The sequence below is a fragment of the Hydra viridissima genome, unplaced genomic scaffold (assembly GCF_058129835.1).
Source record: "Hydra viridissima isolate aposymbiotic clone 2 unplaced genomic scaffold, HvirCarnegie_v1 scaffold_1, whole genome shotgun sequence".
Taxonomy (NCBI): Eukaryota; Metazoa; Cnidaria; class Hydrozoa; order Anthoathecata; family Hydridae; genus Hydra; species Hydra viridissima.
The window spans coordinates 5,535,111-5,547,962 of NW_028324300.1; the positions used below are offsets into that span (position 1 = coordinate 5,535,111).

At 28.7% G+C, this 12,852-nt stretch overlaps 1 protein-coding gene and 2 pseudogenes across 1 annotated transcript in view; all 3 read left to right on the forward strand.

Annotated features, from left to right (window-relative positions):
- The first annotated feature begins 2,811 nt into the window (after window positions 1–2,811).
- LOC145188254 (uncharacterized) overlaps window positions 2,812–12,852 on the forward strand; it is a 28,931-nt gene continuing 18,890 nt past the window's right edge. The window contains exons 1-3 of the mRNA XM_090082516.1: window positions 2,812–2,962; window positions 9,624–9,735; window positions 12,488–12,615. Coding sequence (XP_089938642.1) covers window positions 2,819–2,962; window positions 9,624–9,735; window positions 12,488–12,615 — 384 coding nt within the window. The 5' untranslated portion in view covers window positions 2,812–2,818. The remainder of the gene's footprint in view (window positions 2,963–9,623; window positions 9,736–12,487; window positions 12,616–12,852) is intronic.
- Window positions 3,449–6,273, forward strand: LOC149893027 (uncharacterized; annotated as a pseudogene).
- Window positions 7,042–8,382, forward strand: LOC149893028 (uncharacterized; annotated as a pseudogene).

Genomic DNA, 12,852 nt, shown 5'->3' on the forward strand with positions numbered 1-12,852 from the left:
TTAAAATTAAAAGCTTATGCATTAAATAATATATGTTTAGGCAAATTATTAAGAAAAAAAATTTATAAAATAAAGCATATTTTAAAAGTAATTATTACTAACTAAAATTAATAACTCATTTTCTCCCAACTTTTAAAGTAGGAGATAGAACAAAATAATTCTAACCTTACGAAATGGAAAAAGATTAATGCATGGGAAGAAATAGGTCGTCTGTCAAACTTATCTGCTAATCAAGCGGAAGAATAATATAAAAGCATTCGAAGTAGTTATGGAAGGTGGCTGAAATCAAAAAGAAAAATCCCATCAGATTCTGGAAGGAATTTAGTTCCACCTCAGTTTCTTCAGCTCGATTGGCTAAATAATTTTATATAACATCGTGAAACAACATCGAATACTTGTTCACCTTCGTAGAGTCAAGTGAATCGACAATTCATACTAATAACAAAACTAAAAGAAAAAGAAAAAAAAAAATTAGATTCTGATGATTTACTTGAAAAAACTATAGTGAAAAAATTAGAAATAGTTAACTCCAATATTAAAAATCCGATTGAAGAAGAGCAGGATGAATATTATTTATTTATGAAATCATTAATTCCACAGCTTAAGCAATTAAACAACTATTCCAAAGCTTTGGCTTAAGTTCAAATACAAGCACTTCTTCTTAAATTAGAGATAAAAGTTAAACAACCCAGATAAAGGTGAAACAATCTAGCCTCTCTGTTTAACCTTTCAATGTGAATAAATAATTTAAATATTACAGTCTAGCTTACTATTTTGTTTAACCAATTGATGTGAAAAACTACACATTTTAAATAAAAACATGGAAGTATAATATGCGTCTCTTTTTAACTTTTAAGTAACTAAAATTAAAAAAAATAAAAAAGTATTGCTTTGCTAAATATATCATATTGTCATTTAAAAGAAAGTTTATTAAAGTATATATAATAACATATACTCTAGTTATTAACTGGATTGTGGTCACATGAACATAGTCCAATTGCCACAAAAGGCTTCGTTCACATAAATTAAAATAATCTTTAAAAGTGTTTCTTATTGCAATTGCATCAAAAACAGATCTATTACTTTTTGATTTCGAGAAATTAAGCAAACATGCTTGATCTTGTAATTCTTTTTTCCAATCTCCTTGAATAACAATTCCTGAATTACTTTCACTATTAACAAAACCAGGGATATAATGTGCTCCATCTGTTAAACGGAAATAGTTGTGAAGACAGACAGTACCCTTTATTATGTTTTCCACTTTCGATGGTTTTGCTTTAATTGGAGATTTGTAAATTCTCCATCTAGTGGCTAAAATTCCAAAGCTAATTTTAATTGTTCTCCGTGCTCTTGATTGACGATAATTAAAAATTCTTTGCTGAACGGTAAGGTTTTTACCTGGGTATGGTTTCATTAAACATGGTTTAAGTGAAAATATATCATCTCCAACATGAACTTGTGGAAATTTAGGGTCGATTTTAGACATTTCTGGTAAATGAAAATTTACCTTATTAAATGCTCTACCAAATGTGCTGGCATTTAAAATGGCAGCATCATTATCCCATCCATAAGCCCCAATGTCAACCATTGTAAAACAATATTAAGTATCACAAACGGCTAATAAAATCATGGTGTAAAATCCTTTGTAGCTGTAAAAAGAAGAATCTGATTTTGCTGGAGCCTTAAATAGTTCCTATACATTGTTGAAAGTTCCAACTCTGATTAATCTTTTTAATGATGTTTTGCCATTCTTTTATGTCATTTGGGGCTCTGAGAAATATTTTTTTGAGAATTTTCCATATAGCACAACAAGTTTCGGATTTTCAACAAGTTTGAAGATCCGATAAATGACAAAAGGTGTTCAAGTCTGTTAGGAGAAATACTTAAGAGCCATTTTCTGAGAAAACCAGGCAATGCTCAAAAGTAATATCTTTCAACCATTCTCAATTTTACATATTGCGTTGTTTGTAATATTAAAAAGATTCCTGTAAATTTTTTTTTTTAATATTTCTAGTTCCTGTTATTTCTAGTTATGGTCGGTCAAACTTTTGCCCTTTTAATACTTGGAAAGTCACTTTTGAGGTTTTATGATTTTTAAACTAAGATTAAAAGCAATTAGAACACTGCACCCTAAGTTTCTTTTCATATTATGGAAGTATAGGTAGAACTTTTAAAAAAAAATCAAAAAACCTGAGGACAACCCTTCCTTTGTCTAAAAATCATAAGCTGAAATCACACATTTTTGAATTTGGGGCCTACTTTAAATACATTTATCTCGGAGCGTAAAAAGTGCCCGCGACTTATCTTACTCTTTTTTGAAAGAGTATCTCATTGTTATTTGAATGGTCTAAATAAACTTAAAGGATATTGTTTACAAAAAAAACTTATGAGTTATCAAAGTGTCAAAAAATGTTTTAACTAGCGTTCAAATATCAGCCATTATGGGAAATGGGAAAGGTCCCAAGATTGAAGATTCAGATTTTCTATTACTCCATATTACAATTTTTTTAATGCAAAAAAAAAAAAGCTTAGGGGGTAATATTACATTGTTGAAATAACTTTACGTCAAATGATGCTAAATCTGATTTGTTTTTTTTTTTCATTTATATGATTGTGGACTTGAAAAAATTTTTTTTCCAGTAAACATCTTTAACTTGATGTTTATTGAACATAAAAAATTATTGTTAGGCATTATTTCTTAATTTACAGTTATTCAGTATGGTTTATTTAGCATTTACTTCTGAATTATTTAGAACAGAGAATGAGCACTTTATGCTAAATGTACTTTAAAAAAAAAAAACACTTAGTTGCAAAAAATATGTCAGAGCAAGAGGTTGTTATTGAAAATGTTTGCAAATTTAATGATGTCAAGTGTGGACCATATCCTTGTTTCAATGAAAAAAGCTTATTCAAGATACAAGATCTGACTTTGGATGTCAAAGCACACTTTGTAAAATTTAAAGTAAGAAATGCTCTTAGCAGTTGTAAAAAACAAACCCGTTAGCATCATATAGTAGTGTAAAACGATTGTTGTTTAATTCCCTCAGCTTACATTGTATAATATCTAAGTTTTATGTTTTAACTTTGGTAAGAATTTGTTTACAACCGTATTTCAACAACAACAACAAAATTTAATTACTAAACCTTTAAAATAAATATTTCAAATTTTGATTTTTGTTAAAATATAAGGTATTGGCTGGGTTCCTCCAAGAAGATGCTGTTATCCAAAGCATGAACTAAGTGTTAATAAAAATAACCAACTGTAAGAAGTGTTTCAATAAATATGTCAACAAATGTTTAAAAACATTACAACAAAAATGTTCCTGTAGGTTCCGTATTTTGTCACCTTAAGTCAGAGCGCATTCTTATTCAAATTAAAACAAGTACTGCCACTAACGAAGAGTTAGTTGTGGACACAACTGATTTTGATTTTGAGCCTAAAGAAATTTTACTTTCTGGAGAAAAGGTTGAAGGTGCAACATCTACTGGTAACAACCTATCAGAAGCACTCCACATCAGCCCGTTTCAGTTTCAGATAAAGAATAAAAAGATAGCTGATCTCAGCAATGGAAAGAGCCAAGGTACAGATTGCAAAGAGGTTTGCTGAAGCTGTTGCCCCAGATCAGAGTGAAGACTTTATCCCAATTGTTTTAAATAGATCTTTGGAAACTTCAGACAATGATGCAGCACCTAATGATCCAAAAAAATTTGTTAAAATTTACGAAGAAAGTGACTCTATGGGTAAACATATTGTTCTGTGTTTAATTGAACATGAAAAATTTACTAAGAAGTTACTTATGAAAGTTTTTGGGTGCTCCAAATACAAGATAGACCAGGCACGAAAAATGAAGAATAATAACATTGGTATAACTATTCCTGTCGAGAAAAGAAATTACGCAAAATCGACTAGACCAGAAAAAAGCTGAACTATTTCTCAATTTCATAATTAACAGCAGCCTTCTTCAAGTTGTTGCATATGGAGTCAAAGAAATTAAATTTGACTCAAATGATGTATATAAAATATCTCGTGCAGATTTGACAGCTAAAATGAGTCATACAACTGCATTTTATAATGAAGTTTGCAGAAGTGAGAACTACTCTCCTTTCTCGGAAAGCAGTTTATGGCGAATACTTCATGCTGTTAAACCATCTCAACAAAAATGTTTAGCGGGACTGGATGATATTATTGCTGCAGCTATGAATGGTTTCTCTATGTTGCAAGATTTCTTTTTGAGGTACAAGAATAGACAGCTGAGTAATTTATTTGAACGCAGCAAATGATATTACAAAACTAATTTCCAGTTTAACTGCAGTGCGACCTACCCTAATTCTATCTCCCACTGCCCAATATTTGCTTCTAGTGATTTAAACGACAAGCAATTGCAACAGATTTCAATAGCACCTAATGATATGATTTGTTATGAATGTGAAAATTTAAACAAATCCTTAGTTTAGATAAAAAGATTAGCATCAAGTAATTTAGCCGACGAGGATTCTATTTATGATATTGAAATTGCTGAAAAAGATATCATTGATTATAAAAAACATTTAATGCGTGATTGTCAACAGAAAAAAGCCAAAGTTTTTGCTTTTGAAAGTCTTGATGAAGAAACTGGATTTTGGTTGAAAGACTATTGCTAAAAAGTTCTACCATCCAAATTCAGGAAAGGTTAAAAAGAATATTTTGGAAAAAAGGGGATGTCAATGCATGTAGACATTTTCTTCACTAAGAAAAAACAATATTTTACAGAAAAAGGTGTATTATACAGCTCTTTATCGGTGTGAGCAAGGTTTATTGGAAACACTATCAATTTCCCAATTAGTTCTTCCGAAGTTTAAGCATGACCATTCTGGTGTTAATAAACTCTTTGCAAAATCTGACAATCCTTCATCGTACCATGGCAACTTTATAATGGAAGCTCTTTTTATGTTCTGCAAAAATAACCAAATACAGCGTAAGCGCTACGATTATAATGAACCTTCTCAACGCCGTTAATGCATGTTCTCAAACTTTTTTGTCTTGTTTGTTCTCGGTGATAACAAACATATTTTTTTTCCGGTCTGCAACATTTGTTTATAAACAATATGATACGTTAAGTCTTAAAAGATATGTTAAGTTTTAAACAATATCTTTTAACATATCTTTTGCGATGGAGTATGTAGACATATTTTCTACCAATATATATATATATATATATATATATATATATATATATATATATATTATGTTTCTTTTGTTAGCTATGCATAGCTATTTTTTTTATATTTCTTTTGTTAGCTATGCATAGCTATTTTATAAAATGGAAAAAACAGGTTTTTAACTTGAAATAACTAATTTTTTTCGACCTTTAATTATTTTGCAGACATATGACTGGTTAGAAAATAAACATATAACTTAAAATTTGTTTGAAAAAGTTGTTTTCTCAATTTAATTTTTTATCTTCATTGAGAGTAGCACCATTTTATACCAAAGTATGGTTCATCATTTATAAGGCAAAATTTATATCTAAACTTGAGTAATTTAAAAAAAATTTAACTTTGTTTAATTTTAGACAAACTAAAGCGCTAGGAGAAAAAAAAAAAAATTAAAAAAAAAATTTATTTGGGCCAAAAAAATGCAGTAAAACATAACCTTTTTATAAAAACGCAAAATTCGTGTTTTTCCAGAACATGCATTATAATGCATGTTCTGGAAAAACACGAATTTTAACGCCGCGACAACTCAATAACGCCACGACAACTCAACGCCGTTATAACGGCGTTGAGTTGTCGTGGCAAGGATCAGTGCAACAGAGAAGCTGACGGAGCAAAGTCATGGATTCGTAGCTTTGTTGATGCTGGTAACGATTTGATGTGTGCAGAGGACATTTATACTGCTTTACATTACGGACATCGGCTGAAAAATTCTGCTGTTGGTGTTGCCACTATAAAGGGCAAAAGCAAGTTGAGTGGAACAAAAATAGCTAAAATAAGTCAGTATCATTCGTTTGAATTCTTTCATAACCATATGACAATGTGGCAATACTATGCAGTTGGCGATGGAGTTAAACAAGAATATTCTAATGTAAATTTTGATCTGCAAATGTTTTTAACACATCCATATAGTGATACTGACAAGTAAACAAGAGTTTTTAAAACCAATATGAAGGAAAAGTTTCGCGAAGATAGATCACTAAATTTGTTTTACTTTTGCTCTGAGCCAATTCGAATGGATCATTCCATACATCCGAAGAACTAGAAGAACACATGATGTCGGAAAGACATCAAAACTAAACTTCTTTTAGTTTTAAAAAGTATATACCTGTATAAAAGTAATTTTCTTTACAGCAATCAAAAATGTTAATTATTTCAAAAGTTATGTATTATTAAATTTACAGCTCACTTTACACTAACTCACTGCAAACTAAGCTGAGATTAAATATATCTTCAACTTGAGTGCATATTAAAAACAAACTAGGCAATTAATTTCAAAATAGACCTCGTTTATTATTACTTTGATGGGTTTACTTTAAGGTACAACATAAAAAAAATCTTTTAAAAAAAAATGGGTTTCTGCCAAAAAATCGGGTCTCAGTAACCATAGTGCATCACCTTCGTTTTCCATTTAAACTTTTGCATATTACAACAACAAAATTAATTTTTGGTTGTTTTGGAGTGTTGACTACTAGATTTAAAAAACAAAAACATATTTCGTGAGTGTAAACATTTTGACTTTTGGCCAAGAAAAGTGATGTTTCCGACCATAGTCACTATGGTCGGAAACATCACTTTTCTTGGCCACTATGATAGTGGAATGTTGAACGATTGTTGTACGATATTTCTACAACTATTGGAAACCAAGCTTAAAGCTAGTGAAGGAAATATCTAGTATTACAATACCTCAGATATTACATACATAACTATGAATAGCATAAGATTTAAATTTTTTAGATAATTTTGTTTATTAGTATATATGTGTATATATGTGTGTGTGTGTGTGTGTGTGTATATATATATATATATATATATATATATATATATATATATATATATATATATATATATATATATAACTTCTCCTCACGTAGATATGGAGTGTCTGTATGTGCTACAGCTGCAATTGCTACAGCAAAACTCATTGATGTAGGATTAATAACGTCTGATGATAAAAATTTAGTTATTGATCATTGTAAAGTTTTTAGAGTGCAAGAAAAAATCGTTTCTGAGTTTAGTAAAGATTTTGACAATATAGCAAAAAATGGAGAAGTGAAGTCCATATTTTTTGATGGGAGTACTGATCAAACCAAACAAATGATTGAACCTAATGGTTTAAATGCAAAATTTCCAGTAACTGCGAAAGAAGAGCATTACTCTGTATGTATGGAACCTGGAGGAAAATATTTATTTTACTTTACTCCTGAGAAAGCAACAAAAAGTCTTAAACATGCAGATTTAATAGCAAACAATATTGTTGAATGGCTGACTGAGACAGGTATTGACAAATTATTTAAAGCTGTTGATGGAGACTCTACAAATGTTATCACTGGTTTGGAGGGTGGAGTAATCAAACATATAAAAAATAAAAATTTTGGAATAAACTTGCTTGGTTTATATGTCTACTCCATACAAGTGAGTTGCCACTGAGGCATCTTATAACCAACTTAGATGGTGAAACGAAATATAACAATAAATGATCTGGTGTTATTGGGTCCATGCTTGATCTAGCTGCTGATCTAGATGTAAATTCATCATTTGAAACTATTAAAATTGGTAATCCGCTTATTTTTCTGGATGATAAAATAGTTAATGACTTTTCTGCAGATCAATTTAATGGTTATAAAGTTCTCTGTGCGATTAGAAGTGGTATTTTACCACGAAAACTTCGTTTATTACAAATTGGGCCTGTTTCACATAGTTAACTACTGCTAACAGAATATGTAGAATATGGATCTCTAAACATGGCATTCAAGGTAAAGGTTTAGAAAATTTAAGGTCTATCACTGAGTTCATTATGGGTGTTTATTTTCCTTGTTGGTTTAAGATCAAAATTGAACATTCTTGGATTGAAGGTCCTAAAAATGTACTTTACCAGCTGCAACACCTCAAATTCAAAAAAGAAAATGTTGTTAAAATAGTATTGCCCTCTATTCAAAGATCAGCTTGGTTTTGTTTCAGTGAGTGTATAATTCAAACATTGTTATGTTCTAGCACTAAAGAGGATAGAAGTGTAGCTATTAAGAAGATACAAGATATTAGAGGTACTGGAAATGAGGATCTACTAAAAGATGATTTATCTCCCAGACCATAAAAGACTTCTATTCTGAACTTTAATGCTGAAAAATTGGTAGACCTGATCATGGGAGTCATCAGTTTATGAACCAGTCCTAACTACCTCTCTAACAACTTCTGAAGTCAATTAGTTTTTATCAAAACCTATGCAGGTGCCGAATTGGCCATGTCATGGGCAATTTGTTGAACGTTGTATAAAGCAAGTTACAGAAGCTTCAAGTAGAGTGCATACTCATGAAAAGAGATGGATTTGTACGAACTCAAGAGGCAAATAGAAAGTTAATGTCTAAAAATAGTAGTAAATAAGATCTTGAAAGTTTTACAAAAATATTTTTGTAGTAAATATATAAAATTTCGATATATAAAACTTTATTTACTTTAAAAAGGAAAAAAAATTCTCTTGTTGTTTTTCTAACATCAATACCAATAAAATTATTACGCTTTATTATGCCAATTTGTATTTGAAAAACCGCTGAATTTTTTTTTTAATTAACATGTATATTAAAATTTAAATTCAAAGTAAACATCTAGTTTTAAAATAAAAATCTTCCTTTTAAATTATATACAAGTTCTTAAGTAAAATACATTCATATTAAAATTATTTTTAATCAACATTTATATCCCAAATATATATTAATTTTAAAAAAAGCTCATTAATATTTAAATAAGAACCTGGTTTTCTTGAGAAACCAGGTCAAAATTTTACTGAAATGTAAAAAGACAAATCATCTAAGCAAGTTTTTTTTAATGTCAAGTTTTAAAACCAGATTTTGGATTCTCCATGAAATTCTGCAACTTTTAGTAACACCCAAATTAAGAAAAAAGAAAAAAAATTCCAAAAACGACACACCCTAATGTACAATACAATGTATAGGGTAATAAAACTTAGGTTATCTTTTTTTTTTCTCCCTGATATCTACTTTGCTTTCAATTGAGCTACCGTGTTTACAAACCGCCAACTTTTTAAAAAATGGCGGCTTTTTTTCTCTTAACAAGAAACTATTTATTATTAAATCCACTAAGGTGATCAGGTCTATTAACTTGTAATATTAGTCTTCTTTTATCCAAGTAAATTTATAGGTTTATAAATTAAATCAAATTAGTAAACTACTCATTACTTTATATGTTCTTGGTCGGTGCCAAAAAAGGATTAAATTTTCTTTACTTGTGTTTTAATATACTTACTGTAATAACTAAAATAGCTTAAAAAATTCTATGTAGATAATGCTAATTTTTTTTTTTAACAATAATTAATATTGAATTTTTAATAACTCTTATATATGTCTGTATAAACTATGTTCATCATTATCATATGACAAAGATGATGGTTACTTAAAAAAGAAAAATCTTTTTAGATATCATTTTTAAAATTTACTTCTAATCTGGATGTACAAATGGCATTCTTATGCAATGCTGCCCAGAATGCTATCAACCAATATGAGATTTCAAGTCAAGATCACAAAAACTGTAAGAGTTAAATTTAGTTTAAAGTCTGGTCAATAATGTTCATATTTGGATGACTTTATTATTTTAATTAGAGTATGGTATGGTGTGTGCAGTTCTGTGGATTTTTGATAAAATATAAAATATTTATCATTATAATTATTTGTTTTTTAAATTTGTTATGTAATTGGTTACATAACAAAATATTATAATAATTATTTTTTAAATTTGTTTTGTAATTAGTTTAATTAGTTTAATTTTGTTATGTAAGTTTGTCATTAAGTTATTTGAATGTCATCAAGAAGTTTTTCAAAATTAAAAAATGCTATAATAAAGCTAAAAAGATTGCATGAGGAACATGTTTTTGATGGAGAAAAAAAAAGAAGCCAATTGATAAAAAAGTTCAACTTGAAAGTAGATTTATGGGTACTTTAAAAAAAACTGTTTAATGTCACATACCAATTCATATAGTTTGATTAAAGTTCTAGAAACTATTAGTTTTATCAAGATCAACAAAATGTCATGAAAATGATAATAGTGGGAGAAGTCATTGAGTTCAAAGGAAAAGAAGATAAATAACAAAAAAAAAAACACATAAAGGTTCAAAGGCAGGCAAGAGCTAAACAAATAAATGAGTTACCTATGACATTTCCTTCTCTAAAAACATGTGATGAAAATGATGATGAATTAACAGAAGACACAAAATTTAATCAATTGAAGAGATTTATATTAGTAATTACTTTTGGCAATACCTTACAAAGTCTAAACCTACAAGAGATGTTGAAAGTTTGTCTATTGTCTTTATTGAAACTCCAAAAATATCTAAAAGCAGTAAATTCCAGAAATGGTGTTCAGTTGATATTCAATTGTTTGTAGCAAGTTTAGATTATAAAAAAGCAGTGCCTAGAGAAACACCAGCTCTAAAGTCAGTTGGGATTGAAACAGATAAACTCATTCTTTCAAACAGCTTCTTATATCAAGCTAGAAAAGTAGTGAGGCATTTTATTAAAGACAACATCAAAGATTTTTTTTCTTAAATGTCTCTTGTAGCTCATTCTAATGCTAAGTTTTTACCTGATTTTGATGGTGCAAACTATGATCTCCTGCATATAATTGTGTTTAGAAAAGATGTAGAGAAACTGTTAGGCATCCCCAAAATCCATAAAGCTAGCGTCATTATTGAAAATTCAGTAGTTAAATTACTTCAGAGCTGGAATGGTGTATCAAATTGATATAAAATAAAATATTTAGCATGCATATTCTGGAAATTGTTACTTTGGCTAGATTGACTTATTTTTTACTTTGTCAGGACCTCAAGTTGTCATTTTCAGAAGATTTAAAGATTAATGGCCATTTTAATCATCCATGAGACATCCATGAATAACCATTTATTGATCAGAAAAACTATGCAGCAATTAATAAAAACATTATTGGTTATACATAGGCAAATACTGAAATTGTAGGTTATAGCAAAATTACTAAGTTACAATAGATTTTCTTCTAGATCAAAAAGAATTACTCAACAACGCAATAATTGTTTGCAGTTGATAAAGCGTTTCCTCATCATATTAGGGATTTTGTAAACAGAATCAAATCTTGTGCATTTCTCTTATCTATATGCATATCATGAGACATTGGATGGCTAAAAGTATTTATTGTTTAAAGATTTCCTGCTTTTATGAACAGTTCAAATTGACTTCTGCAAGGTTTTAAATGGATTTATCTATTTACTGTAATTGTGTATGCATAATAGTGGTTCAGTGCATCAAATAGTTGCAGTGTTCCTTAAAATGACCTTTGTTTTCTTAAAACTATAGAATTCTGAAATTTGAAAGTTGATAGCAAAGTAGAAATTGAAACACTAAAGAAAATGAGAGGATATCTGATTCTAAGTAAAAACCACTTTGACATGGCACTTTATCATGATATGCTTCTTATTGATGACAAAATATTTGTGTTTAAAGTCTTACACAGGCCAACAACAACAAAAAAAAGTTAGACAAGTAAATTCTTAAAGCATCGGTTCTTTACAATCAAGGAGATTGTCACTTTTTATTACAAAATGTTTTATAAATCTTTTTTATGCACTAAAATTAAGTCTATTTTCTTGTTAGTGATCCAGAAACATGGCCACAACTAGAAGACTACATCAGTGCAAAAAAGATAGTTACATTAGTGCGTGTTGTTAATAAATGTGCTCAATATGTAGTAAAATCGGGATCTGTTTTTAATATCTCTAAAAAGTAGTGGCAATTTATATTCCAAGTAATAGAACATAAAATTAATAAAAAAACCATTGAATAAGAACTTTTGTAAAGAAGATTAGGTTTAGAAATGAATGTATATTTTAATTACTTAGGATGAAAATCATATTTATGATTTTTAAAATATAATAAGAAATAAAAGTTTTATTGAAAAATTTTCATCTATAACAAAATTTTCAAAACTTTGATATTGTTTAGAGGTTTCTTCACATTATTTTATCTGCTTGATTTTTTCCATGTATTTTTATGTTAGTAAATGACACAAAATAAGCTCATATGCCTATCTGAAATCAAAAACTTTTTTTCCTAATATAAAAATAATATCCTAGTGAATAATCAACCTGGCTTAACTAAAAATGTATTTCTATATTTATGTATCAACAACTTTTGTTTTAAATTTTCTTTTAGTTTTAAATTTGTATATTCATCATGATCTTAAAAGTGCTGTTACTTTCATTTCAATAAAACTTAAACTGTTATGTATGTTTACTTACTAGTGATGTTTGCTTTAGGTCATCTAAAAGTTGAAAAAATATTAGAAGATTGGGTAAAAGAATGTCATAAGTTCGATTGTTTTTTGAAACAAACATGGGAAAAGGTTCATTCAATTGGCAACAAAAAACTTATACTGCCAGAAGAGGTTTAAATTTATATCTAGTTTTTATCTAATTACAAAATTTGGATTTCTGTTGTGATCCAGCGTTTATCATTCAAAATATTATAATAATTATTTTTTAATTTTGTTATGTAATTGGTTTACAGATAACTACTCCAACACAATTTTTAACAAAAGTTTGGTTGGTTAAACAACAAATTCATGTTCTTGATGTGGGTTATTACAACCAGTTGCCAACGAATGAATAGGTTCTAATTTGCC